General features: G+C 48.2%; 1 protein-coding gene across 2 annotated transcripts in view; it reads left to right on the top strand.

The window, feature by feature from the left end:
• The window catches only part of PTP1 (protein tyrosine phosphatase 1), an 80,187-nt gene that overhangs the window by 15,731 nt on the left and 38,753 nt on the right, over nucleotides 1–25,703 (top strand). For both annotated transcript variants that reach the window (XM_086801510.1, XM_086801509.1), the window contains 4 exons: nucleotides 13,075–13,171; nucleotides 13,261–13,343; nucleotides 13,483–13,626; nucleotides 13,752–13,889. In XM_086801510.1, the coding sequence (XP_086657636.1) occupies nucleotides 13,075–13,171; nucleotides 13,261–13,343; nucleotides 13,483–13,626; nucleotides 13,752–13,889 (462 nt within the window). The remainder of the gene's footprint in view (nucleotides 1–13,074; nucleotides 13,172–13,260; nucleotides 13,344–13,482; nucleotides 13,627–13,751; nucleotides 13,890–25,703) is intronic.

Genomic DNA, 25,703 nt, shown 5'->3' with positions numbered 1-25,703 from the left:
AGTTACCCTCCGAGTGGACCACAGAGGACGGCTCTCGAAGATCACACAGAGTCCGAGACACAAGCAATACAGCGGAGCTTCTTCAGGTAAACTATGCTCTGATGTCTCGTATTATGCGGGACAAGGAGCCCACTTCCGTCAAGGAAGCCTCTCACAGGATACTTGGAGGAAAGCCATGCAGGTGGAACTTAATGCCATCGAGAAGAACAACACATGGGAGTTGGTACCGAGGCCGGCCCTTGGGGGCCTGAGCAAGGGTGCATGGGAAAAGGGCGCCCGACCTGCGCACAGGGCAGCGAGCAAGCCTACAGCGGCGGGCAGAGCAGAGCAGTACAGTTGGCATAGATCAACAAGTGGGAGGGTGGGTGGGAAAAGGGAGCCCGACCTGCGCACAGGGCAGCGAGCAAGCCTACAGCGGCGGGCAGAGCAGAGCAGTACAGTTGGCATAGATCAACAAGTGGCAGCAGTAGCAGTCGTACAATCTAGTCAGCAGCTGCAACAGTCGTACGGCACATAGTACAGGCGGGGGGCAGATTCAGCTGGCAGCAACTAGTAGGCGGCGTCGCTGGCAGCAATTTAACATCTTTCAGTTGGAAAAGATTGCTACCACAAAAGGTTGAGAGAGAGAGAGAGAGAGAGAGAGAGAGAGAGAGAGAGAGAAGTACTTGCACGTATATTCACACAATAATATGATAAGTGACAAGTACAAGTGATGCGCACAGGGCAGCGAGCAAGCCTACAGCGGCGGGCAGAGTAGAGCAGTACAGTTGGCATAGATCAACAAGTGGCAGCAGCAGCAGTCGTACAATCTAGTCAGCAGCTGCAACACTCGTACGGCACATAGTACAGGCGGGGGGCAGATTAACTAGTAGGCGGCGTCTCTGGCAGCAATTTAACATCTTTCAGTTGGAAAAGGTTGCTACCACAAAAGGTTGAGAAAGAAAGAAAGAAAGAAAGCTGTATTAACGTCTACTAGAGGCCGAACTCGACCTATGAGACAAATCAATGTACAACTGTCAATGTCTTTTGGATGTCCAGAAAAAAAAGGACAAAATGAAAATGAAATAAAGTATGAAAGTACTGAGCGCGGGGGGGGGGTGTGATGGATGGAGCACTACTGCTAGAGGCTCAGTATGCAACCTATATGCGTAGGGTATACAAGAATGCAATGCAGATCTGTCTAGCTCCAACCAGTACGATAATGGGGGTGTAATATGTGATACATAGGCGATGGCGAGGCTAAAATACCTTGCAGCATGATCTCTGGGTGTGAGTGTAAGTGAGCTAGCCGCTCCTGGATATGGTGCTGAGAGAGAGAAAGAAAGAAAGAAAGAAAGAAAGAAAGAAAGAAAGATTTTATTAACTTCTTCCAAAAGACCGAACTCGGCCTATGAGACAAATCAGAGTACCTGTATGGGGTATCCTTTGTCATCCCAACAAAATGAAAAAGTACTGAATAAAAAAGCTGAATCTGGGTGTGCAGGGGATGGAGCTCTATTACTAGGAGAATGCAAAGCTATATGCGTGGAGTATACAATCATGATATGCAACCTAGCTAGCTCCATCCTGTACCATACTGGGGGTATAAAATGGTATACATCAGTGAAGGGGGTGTCCACAGCTCCCTAAAGAACATGCCTGGGTGTGCTATGAAGGGAGCCAGTCGCTCCGCACCCTCTTTGTGAAACTGAGCTCTGATCTCTGTCATCTCTCTCTGGTATAGGCGTGGTGTCCGAAAGCCAGGTGTCCTCTGTCTCCTGCGGGCTCTAAGTGTCTCTGCTCTCTAGAGAGTAATTCCCTGCCGTGTAGGGGCTGGGAGGGGTATGGATCTCTGAAAAAATGTAGTAATCTGTGTCTGTCGCCCCCCCTCTGGAGCTGTCTGAGCCTGTAATAATGTCTCTCTGTGGCGCTGTATGTCTAGAATGTATCTCCCCAGTATGCGCTGGTCTGCTGTCTCAAAGATCTGGCGTAGGGAATGTGGCTCTCTGAATAAAATGGGATATCTCTCTCTGATGGCTGTATATGCTCTGCATCTGCATACATAATGCTCCTCACTCTCCACCTCCTCTCTGCACAATCTGCATACCCTCTCCTCTCGGGGGATCCGTGCTGCTCTGCCAGTCTCAATCTCCAATCGGTGTGATGAAACTCTGAGCTGACCAATAGCCACTCGGGAGCCGTGTGGTAAAAAGCCCTCCATGTATCTAGGCCTCTCTATAAATCCATCAACAGTGATACTCATGAAGTGATCTTTGTAGTATAGCATCTTCGGTGGAAGAGGCTGTGTAGGCGATATCCATGTCTCTCGTGTATAGAGCTGCCATAGATCCTGTCTCAATACTCTGTTCCTCTCACTATGAGAGAGACAGATATGTGGTGCATCCGTGTCATACTGGAATGGTGGTAGATGATCCATGTCTAGGCCATGCTGTGAGAACCAATGTGTGACCTGTGCATACCATGATCCTCTATCTCCTGCCTCAGCCAACTGTCTAGATGCCTGAAAAGCTCTGTATGATAATCTGTCCTGTGGCATCTCTTTGAATCTGTCTAGCAGGCATATAGTCTGAAATATGGCCTCTACCATCATAGGAGGCGCAGCAAACTCTGCTCGGATAATGTCATGAGGTACTGACGGTTTGCTGCGTATCATGCGTGCCATCATGAGGGCCTGTGGTCTCTCTATCTGTGTCCACCAATGGGTAGCAAGGCCTGGCGCCCATACTGCTGCTCCATACATCAATGCCGGTGTGACTAATGTGTCAAATAGCCACCCCTTCGTCCGGGGCTCCTGAAAATGCGCCTGGTGGCACTGTCTCTCTAGCATAGCCAATGCTGCATATCCCCGTGTCAATTCTAGTGATGTCACCACCTCCACCTGGCATCCTGCGAGAGTGAATGTCAGCTGACTCCTGCCCTGTCTCGATGTATGAAAGACCATAACCTTGGTTTTCCCAAGGTTCACAGTAAGACCCCTCTGTGTGCAGAAATCATCAAGTGCATGTAGATGCTGCTGTAGACCACCTGGGGACTCAGACACTAATACAATATCATCAGCATAGAGCATAATATGTACTGAGGTACCTGCTAAATCAACTCCATCTCCACCTCCCCGTGTAATGAAGTCAGCCACCTCATCAATGTATAACCCAAATAGCGTGGGGGAAAGTGGGCATCCTTGCTTCACACCAATGGTGCTAGCAATAGTCTCGGACATACCTCCTGGACATCTGACTCGCCCAAAAACCTGCTCATATAATGCATAGATGCCCCATGTCATATCTGCTGGTATGCCAAGAGACTGCAGGCGCTGAAAGAGCCTCTCTCGTGGTACTGTGTCAAATGCCTTGCGAAAATCCACAAAGCAGCAATAGAGCTTTCTCTTCCTCACTCTGGCCTGATCAATCATACATCTCAAAGTGAATACATGGTCAGTGGTAGAGAAAGCTCTCCTGAAGCCTGCCTGCCCTGATGAGCGTAAACCTGCTCGCTCAGCATATAAGCTAAGCTCTTGCTCCAGCACTGCACCATAGAGTTTGGCCAGCACGTGGCCAACCATAACCGTCCTGTAGTTGCTCGGATCGAGCATATCCCCTGTTTTGTGAATCGGCACAATGGTGTGCATTGTCCACTCCACAGGCAAACCCTCTGCTAGTGCCCTGTTAAACAGGTGTGCAAGAAAAGGAGCTAAAGAATCTACTGCATATATGAGATGCTCACCCTGCAGGCCCATATGGTCGGCGGCCCGTCCATGCTGTAGGCGGCGGATAGCTTCCTGTACCATCGAGTGGGTAAAGAACCTAGCTGTGGTAGGTCGAGGCTCCTGTGGCTGAGGTATAGGTGGCTGCTGTGGGGCATGGTATAGACCCTCTGCATATGTGTGCCATGTCTGCGGGTCTGCAATAGGTGTCGGGGTCCGGGGCTCTCTGAAGTGCCGCCATGAGACAGGGCTATCTCTACTCATGAAGAAATGAAAGATCTCTAGCTCCTGTATCTCTGCGAAGGCCCGCCTTTTGCGGCGAGTAAGTCTCCTCATCTCTCTCCTCGACTCCTGCTCTGTGATGGCTCCCAAGGCTCTCTGTATGCGGAGTCGTGAGTACAGGGCTCTGCACTCGTCATCATACCATCTGTTCTGGGGCATAGTCCCAGGTCTCGCAGGCTCTCCTGAGTGTACACGATGTGGGAAGCTCTGTAATGCAGCCGTGTGTAGGAGTGATGCGAGCTGGGCTGTAATGGTATCCATAGATGCCAGGGGATCCATGAGTAGGAGCCCATCCTCTACTCTGCCAGTGTATATGTCTGCCATGTCATGTGTGAAGTAGATGGTAGTGTGTGGCGTCGGTATGTGGGGGGCTGGTGATACTGGTGATCCGGCTAGTGAAAATGCCAAGTATGTATGATCTGCCCCAATAGGACGAGGTGGAATGGAGAATGAGGTGACAAGCTGTGATGCCTCCAAAGACCCCATAATGTAGTCTACCACCGTGCCTCCGGTCCGTGTATGACCCCTATGTGGGAAGCATGTCAGCCCTCCTGATCCCGGCCACTGTAGCATCCCGTTATAAATAACGAGACGATGCCTGGCTCCCAACTCTAGTAAGTGGTCCCCATAATGTCCTCTGTGTGGTCCAGTGTCCTCTGATGCCCGACTAGCCCCTATCTCCTTTGGATCCACAGGGTGGAGGATCTCCATGTCATCATAGTCATACACCTCACACTGTCTGCTCTGTGTGTGGGCATTGAAGTCGCCCGTAAGAAATACTTCCCCTAGTGTAGAATAATGCATAATCTCCTCTGACAGACAAGTGTATGGCGAGGCTCCTATCTCCTCCTCCTGTGGCATGTCCTCTGTAATGACATAGGAGGATCCTGATGGAGAAAAGTAACATAGAGCTATGTATATAACCTGTCCTGTGAGAGCTGCAAGCTGATCCACATGTATCTGGCCTCTGGATCCTGTGCTACCACTCTCAGTCTCCCCTGTAGCTCCCGTCTGAATAGGACTGCTACTCCCCCCCGACCCTCTCGAGGTACCCTGGCATGTGGTCCTCCTGTATGCTGACTCCCACTGGAATCCCTCTACTCGAGGTAGCCCTCTCTCTGGGCTCTGATGTGTCTCTGTCAGAAGTATGATGTCTCTCCCCACCATAACATGCTCCAGTCGTCCAGGCTGCACCCATAGTGAACCATTACAGTTCCATACTGCTATGTGTATCTCTGTCAGTGGCCTGGTCTGTGTCCCATAGGCCCCAAACCGCTAATCCATGGGCCGGCCATCAATGATGACCCGACCATCTCAATAGAAGGCCTTCTTGCCTTCTCTCCTCGCGTGTAAGACTCGTGGCATGCAAGTTCTCCTATGCTCAAGCTGCATCCTCGTGAGATCATCATCCAAGAAAATAGGAGCTCCCTCTAAACCCCGTAGTATGACCCTCTTCCTCATGAAGGTGACCCTCTCCGTCTCTCCTGCAAACTGTAGGATGAGGGCTCGCTTGCGTGTTGAGTCTTTCCCGGCTCTCCATGCTTTGGTGAAGGGGAGAGGGTGCTCTTCCTTGTAGCCGAGCTTCATGCATAGAAGCTGTCCATCTTTCTCGGGAGTGGAGTCAGGTGTCTCGGCTATACCTGTGACTCGAATGTTGAGGCGGCGGGCATGCCTCATCTTCTCCTCCTCAATGGTGGTGTGAATGATTTGGTTTTCTTCCCTTTGAGTCTCCTCCCTCACTTCTTTACGGATGTTCTTCTTCACCACCTCGACCCATCCTGACTGCTTGGCTTCGAGCTTTCCCTCCATGTCCTTTGTGATCTCCTTGGAGATCTCTTCTTTGATGGCCGTGAGAGTGTTGTCATTGATCTCCCCTTCTTCCTTCTCAGCATTCTTGATGGCTACCATTTCCACTTTCAATGCACTCACCTCCTCCTTGAGTGCCATGTTCTCTTGTTCGAGGTTCGTGACCCGTGCTTCGAGAGCTATGATGTGCCTGTGTAGTTTGTTTTCCACCTCATTGAGGTTGGAATCGGATGTCTTCTTGTTCTCCTTGATTAGTGCCTTCATTGCCATCTCGAGGACCTCGAGTTTCTCTTGGAGACTCGGGGCCATTCCTCCAAATCACTCTGCAGTCCTTCCCACAGGCAGGGAGGAGAGAGAGAGAGAGAGAGAGAGTTATGTTGCTGCCTTGGGGGCCTGAGCAAGGGTGAGTGGGGAAAGGGGAGCAAGGGTGGGTGGGGAAAGGGGGAGCAAGGGCGAAATGGCGAACTGGGGGGCAGAGAGGCGCACAGGCGGAATGGCGAACTGGCGGGCAGAGAGGCGCACAGGCGGAATGGCGAACTGGGGGGCAAAAGGGGGCACAGGCGGAATGGCGAACTGGGGGGCAGAGAGGCGCACAGGCGAAAGGGGGCTGAGGCGCACAGGCGAAATGGCGAACTGGGGGGGCAAAAGGGGGCACAGGAGAGAGAGAGAGAGAGAGAGAGAGAGAGAGAGAGAGAGAGAGAGGGAGAAGTACTTGCAGGTATATTCACACAATAATATGATAAGTGACAAGTACAAGTGATGCGCACAGGGCAGCGAGCAAGCCTACAGCGGCGGGCAGAGCAGAGCTGGGGGGCAAAAGGGGGCACAGGCGGAATGGCGAACTGGGGGGCTGAGGCGCACAGGCGGAATGGTGAACTGGGGGGCAAAAGGGGGCACAGGCGGAATGGCGAACTGGGGGGCAGAGAGGCGCACAGGCGAAAGGGGGCTGAGGCGGGCAGGCGAAATGGCGAACTGGGGGGGCAAAAGGGGGCACAGGAGAGAGAGAGAGAGAGAGAGAGAGAGAGGGAGAAGTACTTGCAGGTATATTCACACAATAATATGATAAGTGACAAGTACAAGTGATGCGCACAGGGCAGCGAGCAAGCCTACAGCGGCGGGCAGAGCAGAGCAGTAGATTTGGCATAGATCAACAAGTGGCAGCAGCAGCAGTCGTACAATCTAGTCAGTAGGTTGAACAGTTGTACGGCACATAGTACAGGCGGGGGGCAGATTCAGCTGGCAGCAACAACTAGTAGGCGGGGTCGCTGGCAGCAATTTAACATCTTTCAGTTGGAAAAGGTTGCTACCACAAAAGGTTGAGAGAGAGAGAGAGAGAGAGAGAGAGAGAGAAAGAAAGAAAGAAAGAAAGATATATTAACGTCTACGAGAGGCCAAAGTCGGCCTATGAGACAAAAAATAATACAACTGTGTTCTTCCGGTCATCGGAAGAAATGAAATGTTATATTAACGTCTTCAAAAGGCCAAAGTGACCTATGAGACCAAAGTTACAACCATGTGACATCAGATACACTGTCTGGAAAAGAAAAGAAAGAACTGAAGGTAAGTATCTAGCCCTACAACACATCAGTGATCCGGAAGCAGCAACTAGGGAGAGTGGGAAGCTAATGCTACTAGTCAAAATGGGGTACATGAGTACATGGATACATGAATACATGAATATGGGGGAGTACAAAAGTGACAGTGAGTACAACAGTATATGGCTGGAGTCGTAATCATCCTAGGAGCTCTAGCATGGGTCTCTGGCGGATGGCCTGGATATCTGCCATAGTGAGATGCCTGGTCGGACGAGCCCGATGCCTCGCAATGATGCTATGAATCCTCCGGTGTAGGCACCGTCTCTGATGTGAGGATCCGCGAACCCTCGGGCGTTTGGATCTGCCCAACTGGATAGCCTCAACTAGAGTCCCACGGGGTGCCCACTGTTGGGCTGTCGGCTGTGTGTCCTCCCAGGTAGTCCCTCTAAAGAAGTCAGTAATCTGTCTCTGTGTGGACTCCCTGCCAGTCGGGCGTCTGCTCCTGATAATGGACTCTCTGAGCCTGCGGATCTCTAGGAGATAAAAACCCAAGCATCGCTGATCACAATAGTCCATGACTCTAGCCAGTGGTCCAAATCCCTCTCTGAAAAGGCAATGGTAGTGCCCTCGAATCTCATAATATGCTGTGCAGCGAGAGACGTAGTGCTCCTCCGTCTCTGGCTCTATCCAACAAATCTGACAAATCCTATCCCCTGGAGGTATGCCTCTAAATCTGCCTGTCTCTATCTCTAACTGATGTGAAGAGGTGCGGATGTGCCCAATGGCGCACCTCAATCCATGAGACAGATGGGTATCCATGTAGCTCGGTCTAAGTATAAAGCCATCCTCAGTGGTGCGGAGAAGATGGTCTCTATAGAAAGCCATCTTCGTCCCCAACTCCTATGAGGGCTGTAGCCATGTCCTCCTAGTGTCCAACTAAATGAGGTCCTATCTGATGACTCTACTAATCTCAGAATGTGTCAAGGTTAGAGAGGACTCTAAAGCAAGTCGTGCATGCCGGTGTCGGGGAAGCTCCCAGGTGCTATGAATGAAGGACACTTATCTGGAAAGAGCCTCAACTACGATCGGTGGTGCTCCCATCTCGGCTCTGATAATCTCATGGGGTACCGAGGCCTTAGCGCGAATCATCCTGGAGATCATGGACACAAGTGGTCTCTCCATCGATCTCCATCCATCATATGTGCGTCCTGATCGACTGTGACGATCTAGGCTAGGCCTCCAGATCTGTACTCCATATAGCATAGCCGTGTCAAAAAGCCACAGCTTAGTGCGTGGCTCCTGAAACTGTACCTGTGAGCACATCCTCTCTAGACCTGTGAGCACATCCTCTCTAGACCTCCTAGCACTGCATATCCTCTAGTCAATCTGGCCTCTGCTGCCCCCCTCATGGAAAATGTGGGTCCAGTGAACACCACTCCAAGATATGTGTATGAGTCAACATACTCCACTGTCTCCTGCCCATATGTGAAAATAGGCGCTGATCTCCAGACCCACTGAGCTGTAGTGTTAAACCCATAACCTTGGTCTTACCAAGGTTAACTGAGAGCCCACTGTCCTGTGCATAAGCACGTAAAGTATCCAAGTGCCTCTGCATACCCTCTGGTGAGTCTGCTATAAGCACAATATCATCAGCATATAAGAGCAGAGGTATCCAAGTGCCAGCCAACTGGGCTCCTCTGTCCCCTCGTGTCCCAATATAATCAGAGATCTCATCAATGTATAGTCCAAATAGAGTCGGAGAGAGCGGGCAGCCCTGTTTCACCCCTGTAGTGGAGTGTAGTGGCTGGGAGAGACCCTCTGAAGTCCGCACCTGCCCAACTACTGTCTCATAAAGTGCCATAATACCCCAAATGAGCTCACATGGAACCCCCAAGTCTTGCAGCTTGCGCATCAGTCTAGCTCTGGGCACTGTGTCAAAGGCCTTGCGGAAATCCACAAAGCCACAGTAGATCCTCCTCCCATGTGCTCTGCCTTCCTCAATGATAGCTCTGAGGGTAAAGATATGATCCAAAGTAGAGAATCTCCTCCTGAAACCGGCTTGTCCCTGAGCTCAGACCCCTTGTCTCTCTGCCCATCTGCTCAACTCCTGCACAAGAATAGAGGCATATAGCTTGGCCAGCGAGTGACCAATCATAATGGTGCGGTAGTTAGTCGGCAGGCTCGGATCTCCAGACTTGAGTACCGGCACAATCGTGGAAGTACTCCAAGTCCCAGGAAACCCCTCACACATGGCTCTATTAAACATGAGAGCTAGCAAGTCTGCAATCATATCTCTAGCATGTATGAAATGCTCGGCTACAATGGCCTCATGATCCTGTGCCCTCCCTGTATGCAATCTGTTGATGGCCCTCCTCACCATCTCTGCTGTGAAGAAGGTAGAAGTGGGTGGACAAGGCTTTGGAGGGTTCGGTAGTGGTGGCTGCTTTGGTACTGTGTAGAGGGAGGCTGCATACTTGCCCCATGTATCTGGAGAGGTAATGGCCGGAGGCGGGAGGGTGCACTCTAAGCAATCTCCAGGCCTCCCCAGAATCCTGACTCAAAAACAACTGATAGATGTCTCTCTCCAGCCGAGCTAAGAATGCTCTCTTCTTCCACCGAATGAGGGATCGGAAGATGATGCGTGACTGTCTATATGTAGTAACACTTGTGGCCACCTCTCTGTGTAGCCGGGCTCTGAGCTCCCTACAGTCATCATCATACCAACTATTCTGGGGCATGCTCCCAGGATGTGGTCGTACTGTGGGCTGTGTGTGTGGGAAGGCCGTCGCTGCAGCTGTATGTAAAGCCTCTGTCAGGATCTGTGTGAGCTTTGCTAATGGCCTCTGTGGATCCTCGGCACTCAACAAGCTGTAGATCTCTGCGGTGTATACTCCCATTAGTCTCTCTACAGAAGGTATATCTCGGGTGATAGGAGGACTGCCCAACCTGGCAGGTACTGTAGTGGAAATCCACCGTAAAGGAGAGAAGTGCATGATCCACCGTAACTCCGATGGGCCTGGGCCAATCGCAAAATCCTGGATACTCGGGATGAAGGTTGGCGAGGCTAAAACATAATCCACTGTGCTGGTCCCATGTCTGTGTGGAAAGCAAGTAAAGCCACTGGCAAGTGGATACCTCTCTAGGCCATTTAAAATGGCCAGCCCATGTGCAGAGAGAGGGAGAAGTACTTGCACGTATATTCACACAATAATATGATAAGTGACAAGTGAGAAAAGCCCGTAGGACAAAAGTTCCTCTAGAGTTAGTGCTTGTTCACTACATATAACCATATGCCCTCAAATCCTCCCCGTAGTGGTAATGTGAACTTGTACAAGGATGCATATCACTCTCTGTCAGAGAGTAAGCCTAAAGCTTTGCGGAAAGCTTCAAACTTATCTTGAGACAATACCTTCGTAAACAGATCTGCAATGTTATCAAGTGTAGAGCAGTTTAAAGTGATCTCCTCTGCATGAAGCTTCTCTGTAATATAGTGTTAGTGTATCTTTATGTGCTTTCATGCATGGAAAACTGGATTCCTTGCCATGGTCACTGTTAGTGAGTATGGTAGTGGGTGTTTGCTGACACTTCCATTATTTTGCCTCTAGAGATTGGAAGTAAAAAAACATTGATTGCATGTATCTTGTGACTAGATGTTGTGGTATTATCAATATGTCACGGTGTAGGTTGGGTTTGCTATAGAGGCCTTTGGTTGTGTTCTGCTCAACCTAACAATGTGTTTTGAACAGGTACCCTACCAAGGCTTAAAGACCACTACTCCATATGAGGCCTAGTATGACAGAAAGCCTAAGGTTGACTAAATCAGAACTTTTGGTTGCCTTGCATAAAGCTTAGTTGTAGTGCTAGGTGTCCTCGTAGGTGTCATTTTACTAATAATGTGTGCTAGGGTAAGATTCTAACCTTTTATTTTAATGTGTGCACCACCTCTAGCACTTTTATTCCTAATACTCTAACTACCAAACACATTTTCATTACCAAAGTGTGAACATTTCCAACAATTTGATCACATGACCAAGCTTGTCGCAATAGAAACACTTTGCCTTTGATTTCTTCTTCTTCTCAAAAGTATTGGGGTTATCGAAGCCCTTCCCCTTGCCTTTTGTTGCAATAGCGTAGAATGCAGCGCCACCACCATCTCTGGCTTTAAAACGCATCTCCTCCTCCACCAACATTGCGTTGGACTCCTCAAAAGTAAGAGGCGGGTTGTGCACCTATCTATTTAGTGAGGTCACATCAAACTATCATAATTCAAGGGAAAAACTCTGATGTACTTGTGTGCGAGTTCTTCATTGGTTTTGGTGATCCCCACTGCCGCCATTTGATCTCATAGATTATTTATCCGTGTCATGAACTGCTCTACTTCTCTTTCAGAATGTTTTTGTGTTGCAAGTTGATTCTCAAGGTTTTGTATCCTTGTTTGATTTCTTGTCTCATACGGTTTTTGAGAACTTGCCATGCTTCAGAAGTTGTGGTAGTATGCTCAATCAGGGTCATCACTGAATCAATAGTGCTGGTGACGATGGCATACAATGCGTCTATGTTCTTTTGTCTCCACGCCAAAGCGAGAGCATGATCTGGTAGTGTGGTTTGTAATGGATCTATTGGTTTGACCCGACTTTGTATCAACCCCTGTGTCATTTGTCCCATCCAACTTCCCACATCCTCAAAAGGTTGAGGGCAGGCACAAGCAGTTGCATTATTTGCAGGTTGGGCATTGGGCCCTCTCTCCAAATCTGCCTTCAAATACCAAACCGCCAAAACAAGCTTTGTCTAGAGCCTAATCATTGGCACCATGTAAGAAAACATTAGCAGAAGCAACACAAAGCACTAAATTGCAGAAAGATGTGGAGAGTAAATGATATAACTACTTGAAACTTTGATTACAAACTGATGGCTGTCCACCCACCCATGTGCTTCGGGTAAGGAGCATAGATGGCGATCTAGTCAGACTCTAGACGGAGGATGTCTTGCTTACGAGAGCGCTTGAACACGATGATGAACAAAGGTTGCCAAACTAGTCTACATATAGTGCCTAGGGTCGGCCATGTGGGCCAATCCATGACTTGGTCCAAAATGGCCAATTGACCATATCATCCAAATAGGACCATATTAGAATAAAAGTGATCAAGCAGGGACTTAGCGTAGCTCCCACGGCCACCATTTGAGACCGTTTGACCCTCAAATAGGCCCTACAACCCGAGAATAGTGGCCTTGGTTAGCTGTCGAGCACTCACAAATGTGGTCACATAGCCCACACAAGCTTGCATCCTACTTGGCAGAGTGCCAAGTCTACATAGCCGTCTCCTAACCACTTGACCACATTTGGCCACCATCTAGTGTTAAAACCGGGAATTGTTGGCTGCTCGAGTGCTCACCACACAACGACGACTACTCATTTAGGGGGGCTTACAAAATAGAGCACATCTGACACGTGCAGTGACAACACGAGAGTGGAGCATTGAGCAAATGCTTTTCCAACAAACACTTTATAAAAGCATATAAACATGAGAGTATTCAATTACCCTTTTCATGGGCATTCATAAGAGAGATCTTGGGAGCAGTTTGGGATGAAGTAGTGGTTAAATTTGATTGTCAGCCATCACAATCGTACATAGCTACATGGACTTTGATTCAGTCTTTTGACCTCTGTGCAGTCATACACAGTGCAGGTTGACAAGTGTCTTGCATAAGAAAGAGCAGAGTTTAACTTATAGCCTTTTGAATTTTATGCAGTCAGACAGGCTACAGATGAACAGGATTCTGGCTTGTGCCACAGTTGGGAGGTTGGAGAGCAACCTACCAAAGAATCGCTATCTTGATGTCTTGCCATGTATCCTATATACGTGTTTTGACTATCTAAGCAGGCTGAAGCCTTTGTTGAATTAACCCTATTTTGCTTGCCTTGATAAATAAACAAAGACGATGACACTAGGGTTCTACTTGAGGAGAAGTCGTTTGGCTCAGGCTTGACATCTTCCTACATTAATGCAAGCTATGTGGTGGTAAGGACTTCCTGTTTTTTGTGCATTGCATTTGTGTCTGAATGTTAAAGGAACTTATCATTTGGGTTGGTAGAGCACAATGGTAGGCAATGGTAAAGGATTTCAAGTGTACAAATTGAGTGATTCTTGTGTGATGCAGGATTCCACACATGAAACTTTACCGAAGTTTATAGCAACACAAGGCCCTTTGCCAAACACAAATGCCGATTTCTGGGAGATGGTAGTGCAACAACAATGTCCTGTTATCGTTATGCTGACTGGTCTGGTAGATCAACATAATAAGGTATTTATTAGGTTGTAAGTCATGCAGTTGTACATGTTTCTTTTTATTTTTTGTCTCAAATATGGCAGCATGTTGATAAGATGTGGTGATTTTAAGACTCACGTTTGAAGCATGCCTATTTCCAGATGGTGAAGTGTGACAATTATTTTCCTGCTCGATTACAAGAGTCCCAAACACATGGACAGTTCAAAATAACAAACAAATGTACTACAATCTCAGAAAATGCAGTGGTACAGCGCTTGTTGGAGATCGAGCATTTGCAAGTAGGCTTACAAAGACACAAGTTAGCTGTTCTGTCTTTTGTTGTCTCCACTGAGAAGTTTCTTAGGAGTCAGGTTCCTATTAAAGCTCATGTTTGTGTCCTGCATGGGCCATTTAAGAAAAAGTACTATCTTTGGGTCGAGTTTTCTTGATTTTTCTATTCTGGGAAAGACAGCGACTCGAGGTACTATTCACTTTTGACAAGCCATGTGGAAGGCTGAGGATACGATGGGTCGATCACTCCTAAAAGCTGGATCACATGTTGTATTGGAGGGATTGAAAAACAAGGGAATGTGCCTGTGTTTGAGACTCCGATGTGTTTAAAAGGAGTTGAGTTGGGCATTATAGACATAATGAAATGGACTGTATATTACATGCCCCCATGATGTTGTCCCACGATCATCTTCACCATATATGCGCACAATCATACATATAGATTACACAAGGAGAGCAGTTGGCAGGGTCGGCGCTCAACCATAGCCCTGCTACTCTGAACCACGCCCTGAGCTTGGGGGAACTATATGGGTGCAACACCATAGCATGAGGCCTTCAAAACTCTAGACCACCTCATAGTGACCACCTCATAGTTAGACCACCATCATATGCACGCTCGGCAGTCTAGACCCAAACCCACACAGGCTCAATATACTGAGTTATGACCTCAGCCCTTGCTTATATAGGACTTAGGTGCCATTATTATCCCTGCTTTTATCGGATTATATCTAACTCTCTCAGCAGCCAATTGCTAAATCACATTACACTTCCATAGCACGTAGAGTAATAAACCATACCCCATGGGAGGGATGTAACACCATATTCCTGAAACTTTACCGCCATATTTTGGAGGCTAAGGTTGCATTTTTTGTGGGGCTTATATGAAAGAAAGTGAAGCAAATATAAAAGACAGAAGTAGGCCCAGGTACAAGACCTGTAAATGCTGGAAACTGATGTTTATTGCTGAAATCTGAGCACGAGGGAAGCCCGTAGGTGCTGTACAATGATGAGAAGCAGTAGCAGCTGCTAATGACCTCAACTGAATGCTGAAAAATGAGATAAACTGAGGGAAAGGAACCCAGCCCTTATATACTACCTTAGGATGCTGGTCGGCCAGCTGTAGCAGGCCGATAGCATGGCTGTAGCATAAAATGCCTAAAAATACTAAAAAAATGCTGAAGAATCTCTGCTAAGATATGTCAATGCAGGGCCTCATAAATGGCCAATACAAGCATGAAATAGATGATGTAGACCCTCTGGAGATGATATAATCCAACACCTCCTCTTCAGCGCCAGAGGGGCGGTCCAATACCAGCACGCTGAAGTAACACCTCCATAGTAGCTCTCGGAAGTGGTTTGGTGAAGAGATCAGCCACATTGTCCTTGGTAGAACAGTAGGGCAGTCGAAAAAGGCCCAACTCGATCCAGTCGCGTACAAAATGATAATGCACTTCAATATGCTTGGATCATCCCTGAATCACAGGATTCTGTGCTAGAGAAATAGCACTCTGAGAATCCGAGAAAATAGTAACCGGGGGGAAGTGTCGGCACAGCACAAATGCTCCAGAATCCGATGAATCCAAAGTGCCTCAGTAGAGGAGAGAAGGTATGATTTATACTCAGCCTCGGTGGAAGAAGCAGAAACAGTCCTATGTTTTTGAGACTTCCAAGAAACCAATCCAGAACCAAGCATGAAGCAATATTCAGATGTAGACCTCCGAGTATCAATACAGCCTACCCAATTAGAATCTGTGAAGCCAACCAAATCAACACCACAAGAGTAGGTGATGCCGTAATCTGAAGTACCTCGAAGATAATGAAGAACTCTCAAAGCTGCCTGATAATAAGACCTTCGAGCGGCTGATGAGAACTGGCTGAGGACACTCATAGGGTAGGAGATGTCTGGACGGGTGTTGGCAAGGTAAAGCAATGAGCCAACAATCTGCCGGTACTGTGTGGAATCCACCAAGGGTGTATCATCCTCCTTGGATAACTTGGCATTGGGATCCATGGGACAAGAGAGAGGTGTACAATCTGACAACCCATAAAGTGTGAGCAGCTTCCTCACATACTTCTGTTGAGAAATGAAGATACAATCATCTTTTGGCCAAACCTCTATCAGAATATGCAATGGAGATGATGACCAAATCTAGGAAGACGAGCAAACACAATGCAGAAAAACAACACAAGAGAAGGAGAGAGATAGGGGCGTGTAACTTTGCTTTATATACACAAAGAAGATCCCGAATACAAGATACAATGATACAATGTGGCAAGGGGCTGTGGGGCCATTTTATAAGGCCCCCAAACAGCTGTCGGCCTGCTGTAGGACAGCCGACAAGAGTCCAGAACTGCCCACAACTGTATACACTAGTCGGCCAGCTCATAGGGGTGTCGGCCAGCACCAAGAAGGTCCACGACCTGTCCACATACAGTTGGCCAGCACCACTAAGAAGATTGATGCAGTCGGCTACAAAAAAGGACATCCTGCCACCTCAGGGCTGCCACCCAAGCCACAGAAAAAATGGGAAAAATGGGGGAAAAATATGGGGAGTGAGGAAAAATGAGAACAACACCTACAAGGGCGGGCACACCCACAACAGAGGCCCTGGTGTCTCAGTAAAGACAGGAGATGACTTCTAACACCCCCTCTCAACGAATTGTTCACGAACAAAGTGCCTCTGGATGATCGTGGGTTCCTCCAGTGGAAGCCCAATCCTGCCATACAACCTCTGCAATCTTACCACCTCACAAGCAGCATCACAAGCAGCCCGGTACTCTGTCTCTGTCAACGACAAGGCAAAAGATGACTGCCTCTTACTGCTCCATAAAACTGCTCCTGGGCCTGAAGTAGATCTCCTCGTATCTGGATCTCCTCCCCAATCTGAGTCACTCCAACCGTGGAGTCGGACTCCATCCATCAATCCCCCTCCTGTGTAAAAGAGTCCATGACCCTTCGCATGCCGCAGAAGCCACAAGATACGCAATCCTGCCTCCCAAAGAGTCATCTGCAACCATGAGCTCAACTGCCTCATCAGGAAGCTCCCGTCCAATCTGGTATCCATCAACCAAAGCAACGAACCATTCTGCTTCCGAGTCAAAGAGGCATCACACTACTCGCAAGGATCAACACTTGTTACAGTGGAAAGCCAAGTCTTGGAAACCTGCTGAAGACCACGAAAGATCTTCTGAAACCTGTCAACCACCCCCTCTGAATCCGGAACCACAAAGCCTAGAGAATCCACCTCCTTCTACAAGTAATCATCTGCCACCTGCCTGGCTTTCCGAGAGGTCCCCGTGGAAAGAACATCCTAGGTTCTTTGTCCCAAATGCTACGAGACATTAGAGCATAGGTCACTTGTAAAGTTTCCTCTGACTGACGAACACAAGAACCACCAACATTAGTACTGGAAAGTTCCTGCCAACTGCTGCCATCAATTGGCAAGCTATCCACCATTTGGTCCTGGAAAGCTTGCACCTGCAGCGTATCCACACTTAAGTGGCCATTACCAGATTGCCACTCATCACAAAACTGAGGACCTGGGAGAGAGAGTGCTGAAAGCTTGTAAACTCCATTCTCCACTCCGCCTTTCCAAACTACCTGGCTTGTTGCCTTGTCTCGGAGAGCAACAAAATGCACATCAAACTCCACCCGTACGCCAGTCTTGCAAACCTGATGCACTGACAACAGATGAAAACCAAGGGATGAAACATACAACACTTGGGAGGAATGCTTCCCCCCTCTGCCATCGGGAACTATCTCCAACTTGCCCTCACTGTGAACTGGGATAGTGGATGTATCCCCAGTAAGAATGTGACTAGAATACCTGCAGAGATCCTGTAGAGCCGAACGGGAAGGAGTCATGTGCCTGGAAGCACCACTGTCTAGAATCCACTCCCGAGTATCCGTTGCGGAGAGTCCTCCAACCTCCTCCCTGCCTGAAGAAAATGAAACATCGGTGTCCATCACCTCCAAGTGCACAAAAGCCGGAGTCTTCATGATTGCTGCTGAGGAATCTTCACCCTCCTCGGTCTTCCGCTTGGGACACTGCCTCCAATAGTGGCCTTTCTCGCCACAATCATTACAGGTCCTCGCCTTTAGTTTCTCGTGGTCAGCGTCGGACTTCTTCTCAGAAGACTTCTCCGATGAAGCCTTCCCTTTGCTCGTGTTACGGCCTTTCGGCTGTTGGCCAGTTAAGGCCTCCGAACCTCCACCCTGAGGAGGGTTCGTGAATCGTTCCTCTTGGTCCAAGACCATGGGCACAAGCTCCTCCCACGTGATGGTGCTGAGCCTGTCACTGGTAATCAAAGACGAGTAAAATGCTGAGTACTGAGAGGGCAAATGCGATAGCAACGTTATGGCCATGTTCTCTGACGATATCTCCTTCCCAGCCTGGAGAACTTCCTGCTGAAGAGCCTGCAGCTTGTTAATAAGCTCCCGCATCGTCGCCGACTTTGCAAGGCTCATAACCCGCATCTGTACTTCCAAGGAAATCCTCTTCATGGGCGATACCCTGTTGTAAAGAGAAGCCAAATGCTGCCATATACCTCTGGCCAGCGTCATATGCTTTACATGATTGATTACCTGCGGTGTGCAGTTGAGGAAGATAAATGAACGGACGCTGGCGTTGACACGATCCCACAACTGTGCCTGTGCCTCCCGGTCCTTTCGGGTTGACGGTAACTCCCCTTCCTCTACTTCCGGCCGTGGAACCCGAACAACGATGAAATCAGCAAGGTCGTAAGACTCCAGAAGAGATTCCATCATAACCTTCCATATGCCGTAGTTGTTCCCGTCCAACTGATGGTCCACTGGGAACGTGGGGAGTGTAGGGATCTTCACATGCCTCTCGGCCATCTCTAACAAATCTGCCATTGCGGGGACGTACTCTAAAATAGGGTGGGTGGGTGGGTGGGAACAAAGAAGAACTTACACTTGCAAGTGGCTGTCCAGCAAATTAGCTTGCCGTTCTCTTGCTTCTCCTCTTCCCGAACAGTCCCATACAGTCCACTAATCAGCAACACAACAGTCCCCTTCTTGCTCACAAAAATCCCAAGAACTATCACGAGCCTAGGGCTCTGATACCATGTCAGAATACGCAGCGGAGATGATGACCAAATTTGGGAACACGAGCAAACACAGCGCAGAAAAACAGCACAAGAGAAGAGATAGAGGCGTGTAACTCTGCTCTATATACACAAAGAAGATCCCGAATACAAGATACAATGATACAATGTGGCAAGGGGTTGTGGGGCCATTTTATATGGGCCCCAAACAGCAGTCGGCCTGCTGTAGGACAGCCGACAAGAGTCCAGAAGTGCCCACGACCCTATAAACCAGTCGGCCAGCTCATAGGGGTGTCGGCCAGCACCAAGAAGGTCCACGACCTGTCCACATACAGTCGGCCAATACCACTAAGAAGACTGATGCAGTCGGCTACAAAAAAGGACATCCTGCGACCTCAGGGTTGCCACCCAAGCCACAGAAAAAATGGGAAAAATGGGGGAAAAATACGGGGAGTGAGGAAAAATGAGAACAACACCTACAAGGGAGGGCACACCCACAACAGAGGCCATGGTGTCTCAGTAAAGACAGGAGATGACTTCTAACAACCTCCAGCCCAAGAAAATAATGTAGAAGGTCAAGATCAGTCATCTCAAATGTCTCTGAAAGCTTGGACTAAACCTGTGTGACCAACCCAGTATCTGAACCAAAAAGAATGAGGTCATCAACATACAAAACAATGACACAAATATCTCCATCAGAAAGAAGCACATAGAGATTGTTGTCAGCATATGCCCTCTCGAAGCCAAGAGATAACAAGAAGGCATCAATCTTCTGATACCAGGCACGGGGTGCCTGTTTGAGACCATAAAGAGCCTTCTGCAGCCACTGCGGCTGTGAAAGAGCCTCCTCTAGACTCTCAGGCTCATCAATCTCCTGGAGAGAACTCATGAGAGCATAATTCACTGTGTGATGAGATGTGGAAGCTTGAGATGAATAGCGAGGGCCAGAGGTGGTGGTAGAGATCTGGTTATGGAGCTGTGCATCAGTGAGATCAGAATCTCTAAAGAGTTGCTGAACCCACCGAGGTAGGCCAGCCGTCCTCTCAAAGCGTGAAGAAGAAGATCCAGCTACAGTAGAGGACTAATCCGATGTTGCCGGAAGTGGTGATGAGGTAAGCATTGGTGAGGGTAATCCCGGAGTCAAAGCAAGACTCGTAGAGGGACTGGGAGCTGCAGAAGCTGATGCAACGGGAACGGGCGACTATAAAGGAGCAGCTGGCACTGAGGTTGCAGCAGGGGGAGGAGGAGGAGTGGGACGTGGAAGAGGTAGAAGATCACTAGCATCTGCTGTGGGAATGGATCATCGAGAAAGTCGGAAGATGCATCAGGCGGAGAGGAATCAATGCCAAACAAGCTCTCATCAAATCGAGCATCACGGGAAATGATGATGTCATCAACCTCCAGATCCCAGAAGCGGTATCCTTTGGATCTTAGACTATAGCCTGTGAAGATCATCCTCTTTGACTTTGGGGCGAGTGTGGTCCTTTTCTTATCTGGGACATGCACATAAGCAACATAGCCGAAAACACAAAGATGAGATACGGAAGGCTTGTGTCCTGTAAAGGCCTCCTCTAGAGTCATCCCCTCAACCGCTTTTGTGAGAGAGCGGTTAATGAGATAAACTGAGGTAGCCACAGCTTCACCCCAAAAAGCAGGAGGGAGATGCAACAAAGCACGAGCCATCTCTTTGACGGTCCGGTTCTTTCGTTCCATAACTCCATTCTGCTGAGGAGTGTAAGGAACTGAAGTCTGTCAGTGAATGCCCTTCGAAGCAAGGAAGTCATCAAATGGTACAAACTCGCCACCATTATCAGTCCGGAGGAATGAAACTCTACCCCCACACAGATTTTCCACCATCGCGATCCAAGTCCTGAAACTAGCAAAAGCATCTGACTTGTGAGCCAGAAAACATACCCAAACTTTGCGAGTGAAATCATCCACAACAAGAAGAAAATATCGAGCCCCGCCAAGAAACTCAACCTCCATAGGTCCTACAAGAGCTGCGTGTATAAGCTCCAGTCTTCGGGTTGCTCGATGAGTGGCCTCCTTTGGAAATGCATCTCAATGATGCTTGCCCATCATGCAAGATGAGCAGATGTGTGAGAGAGACCTGAGCTGAGGTAGTCCGTTGACAACCTGCTTAGAATGGTTTCTGTAAGGCAGCAATGGGTACATGACCGAAGCGAGAATGCCACAAAGAAGTATCTGCCTCAGAAACCAAAGCCAACACGGGTGAGAAAAGCTGATGAATATGGGAATTAGTGTGAGGGATTTGGGAAGAAAAATTGGTGATCTTGTAGAGACCCCCCATCATGGACTTCATTGGCAACAACCGAGAGAGTCTTCCTGTAGATTACTTCGATGACCTCATCATCAAAGTACACACCAAGTCCCTTCTAAGAAGCTTTGTATACTGAAAACAGATTTTTGGAAATTCGTGGTACATGCAGAACATCATGTAAGGTGGCAGAGGAACCCAAAGAAACATTACCAACACCGGTGACAAAAAGCGAAGAGTTGTTGCCGATACGAACTGAAGAAGAGATAGTCTGGTAGTCCTCCAAGATATGGGCCTGATTGGTCATGTGGGCAGAAGTACCACTATCACCAACCCATTCCACCGCTTCAGGTGGTGTGACACTAACCTCTTCAGGAGAAGTAATATCTGTGATCACGAGAAATGAATCCTTTGAAGAAGTGGATGAATCTGTGACTGCCATGTATGCAACTTTGGCAGATCCCTCCTCTGAAACTTTGCCATTATCTTTGGTGTTGTCCTTGTCAGATGCTTTAGAAGCATCCTGGGCTTTTATACTTGGCTTTTGCTGCTCGAGAATCATCATGACGAGCAAAGCAGCGAGCCTCAGTATGACATGTCTTGCAATAATCACATTCATTGCTTTTGTCCTTGGATTCCTCAGAATCCTGTTTACCCTTGCCTTTTCCTTTCTTTTTGTTGTTGTTGTTGTTGTTGGAGTTCTCTTTTTCGCTTTTGCCTTTGCCCTTGCCAGAGGCAACAAAAGCAGACTTCGACTTGCCTTTTCCGCGAAGCATGCACTTGTCGTGGAGATAACTCACGACTTCCTCAAAAGGGGGGAGAGGATCACGGAAATAAATATTATCCCTAAAAGAATCAAAGGAAGCATGTAACTTACCAAGAAGTTTATGGATGGGATTGTTTGTTGATGGTGCTCCCGTACTTCTCAAGTTGCAGCTTGATACGGGAAAACTCTCCAATCTTCTCAATCAGGTTATCTGACTCAGTGATGGTAAGCTTCCCCAGATCTGACTCCAATTTGGCAATCTTCACTGTCGGAACTCTCCTATACCTCCTCTGGATCTCATGTCCACATCTGATGAGCATTACTTCCGGGAGGAGACAAACTGTGCCTGTATGGATGGAGTCATGCAATGGATGACGATAAGATGAGTCGGAGCATCCAATATGCTTCTTAAAGCAGGATCCACCAAGTGAGGTGTGGAGATAGCCATCCACACACCAACTCCTTCCAGCAACAACTGAGTGTAGAAAGACCAAGTATGATAGTTGGTTGCGGAAAGCTTCATGGAGTCACTGACTTGGGGAGGGTTGTAGGATGGTATGTGGGTAGGGGTGGGAGCAAGACCTGGATGAGAGAAACTCAGAGAAGAAAGATTAGGAATAGGAACCACTTGTGGAGCGGCGGGAGCAGGGGATTCAGGCTGTGATGGTGCTGGAGTATCAACAAGAGAAGGAGCAGCAGTAGAGAAATCTCGTGAAGCCATGTCCTCTGACAAGAAACCTTCTCTGAAGAAAAGGGGCTGAAAAAAAAATTCAGCAAGTCCTCTCAAGCTGTGCACAGCAAGAAGAAAGGGAGGGAGGGTGGGAAACTGAAAGGAGAGGAAGAAGATCTCTCCAAGATGTAGTTCCCTGTCCTCAGCACCTAGAAGAGGGCTTCAGCAATCAGAAAATTCAGCAGTCTTTGCTGAAAATTCAGAAATACAACAGTCCCGAGTGTCAGATGAAGAAAACGCAGCACTCGTGAGGAAGCCTCTGCTCCCGGAAGAAAACGCAGCACCTTCAACTCTGAAATCTACAGAAAACGCAGCGAACTGTCGAAGCCTCTGCTCCAAAACAGAAAACGCAGTTTTCTTCTGCTCACATGTCAGCGTTTTTCTCTGATACCATGAAAGAAAGTGAAGCAAATATAAAACACAGAAGTAGGCCCAGGTACAAGACCTATAAATGCTGGAAACTGATACTTATTGCTGAAATCTGAGCACGAGGGAAGCCCGTAAGTGTTGTACAATGATGAGAAGCAGTAGCAGTTGCTAATGACATCAACTGAATGCTGATGAACTGAGGGAAAGGGAGCCAACCCTTATATACTACCTTAGGATGCTGGTCGGCCAGTTGTAGCAGGCCGACAACATGGCTGTAGCATAAAACGCTACATAAAATGCCTAAAAATACCAAAAAATGGTAGAAAAAATGATTAATAATCTCTGCTAAGATATGCCAATGCAGGGCCTCATAAATGGCCAATACAAGCATGAAACAGATGATGTAGACCCTCTGGAGATGATATAATCCAACATTATACGTAAGAAGAACTAGCATCAACGTAAGTCTCAGAAATAATGTACTTCAGCTCCTACATTTGCAAGTGTTTCCTTCTTCTAGGTTGTGTGGTCTCGCTTCCACACCTTCGGCAGACAAGTAAGATAGGAGTGGCTACTTTTAGAGCTACATGAGTTCAATCTTTATGTGATTTTTTTTTGAACTGAGACCTATCACCTCCGTTGCTTTCAAAATTAGTCCTTAAATAGTGCACGAACTAAGCAGCAAACTCTAATCAAATACAGTCATTTAGATGATGTTTGCAGATGCTGTGTATAAAAACCTCATTTTAATTGTGTTACTAGCTCTGATTCTTTTCCACCAGACCCTCTTGAGCCTGCCCCTGCTCTATATCCAGACTGCTCAACCATTGTTCCGAATTTTAAAGGGGCTGAAAGATGGAAAACTTTGTCCTTTCAGATGTTGGCAGTGTCCCGAATACCCTCTGTAGGGCCCCCACCACGGATGGTGTATTTGCTTTATTAGAATGATGAGAAAATAACACAAATCTGTAGATCTTCTGTAAATGATCTTGACTCTTGACCTTCAACCTTCACCTTTGCTTTAGGATTCCCTTTGGCTGTCCTGGTCCTTGGAATGCTTCAGCACTTTGTGAATTGTAAGATGCTTAAATGAATTTCTAGGCAATGCTTATATAGCACTTTTAGATGCTGGTCCGTGGGTTCTTACAGGAGTTGGCCTGTTGATTTATCATCCCACGACCTGAATATTATGCCTTTAAATAGGTGCCTTCTTTGCCCATGCCCTGGCTGCCTTGGGTATGCTGTCCAGGTTGCCTAGGTTTGGCCGCTTGCTGGACTGGCTGCCCATGGGTTAGCCAATAGTCTGGCCAAGCCATTAAGTGCTGGCCGACAGGCTGGCCAAGCCACAAGGGCTGGCCGCCTTGCTGCCCAGGCCCTTCTAGGCCTGGCCGACAGCATGCGCAGCCGTGCTGGCTGTTGGGCACTCTTGGCCCCTAGGGTGGCCCGCAAGGGTTACCCCCTTGGTAGGCAAGGGTCTAATACCCTTATTGGGGTGGCCCATAGGGCTTCCCCTTCTTCTACATGCAACTACATGCTCTATGTCTTAAATGCCTAGTATCTGGCGGGACTTGCACACCTCACCAAGACCATGTACGGGACTTGTACAGGTGACCTTGGACACTTAGAGTGGAACCCTGGCTGACTCGTCCCGGACTTGGGTTCACAAGGGACCAGTTTCCACTCTAGGTCATGCACGTGCTGTACAGTTGTCCACATGGCATCCAAGTGTGCGATGCATGTGACAAGCCTTCAGCATTATCTGCAGTCTCTTGTGCAGCTGAGTATGCACAGGGATTTGGAACAGAATAAACCTTCACCAAAGATAGGGGAAGATCTATGTACAAAGCTTACCTTGTTTTTGTCCTTCTTTCTACTTGAAGCTTGATTTTTTTTGGTCTATGTTCTATAACAGTGTAACTTTGAAATCCTTGCAGCTGCAGCAAAGAATTGTTGAAATAGCAATGTTGGTCATGGTTAGTGTATGCAAATTGAATGGTTGTATGGTCTAAGGTTGTCTTGAGTGGTGACTTGTAAAAGGTTAAGGAACACGAAGAGGGAATAAGCCACACGGAATGGTATGAGCTGGAGCTCCCAGCTTGCGCAACATCGTCTCCCCTCTCCTGCCTCCCCCCACAACACCCACAACCCCCCTCCCCCCCCCAGTGCAACAAACCCACCAAAAGGAAAAAGAAAGAAGGTAAAACCTGTCCTCCTTTCAGCGCTGCCCGCCTTCATCTGCCTCTTTGCCTGCCTCCCCCTCCCCTCTGCCGGTTTTTCTTTTTCCTTTTCCTTGTTGCACTGTTTGCTTGTTGCATGTGCTCACTAGAGAACAATTTGGTGCTTTGGATTTCCCCCTCGTGAGGACTTCATGACAGCCTCTCCATCTAACCCATTTGAGGCCGCCATCAATTGGCATTTATTCGAGGTGGTCTCCAGCTGCTCACTTCTTCGGTGCTCTCCTTTGACCTTGTTTTGTAATTTAGTTGGCAGTAGGCGAGCCTGGGGACAGATTCAAGACCTCTTGGAAGCCACGTTTGTCTGCGAATAAGGGTGTATTGTCGACATCCTTAACATCTACATTCGAATTGAGCTTGCCCTCTCTGGCTGCAAAG

Source organism: Cibotium barometz, chromosome 8, assembly GCF_041138505.1.
Source record: "Cibotium barometz isolate CiBa-2024 chromosome 8, ASM4113850v1, whole genome shotgun sequence".
Classification (NCBI taxonomy): domain Eukaryota; kingdom Viridiplantae; phylum Streptophyta; class Polypodiopsida; order Cyatheales; family Cibotiaceae; genus Cibotium; species Cibotium barometz.
Note: the sequence above shows the minus strand (reverse complement) of the source record. Positions and strands in the feature narration are given on the sequence as shown.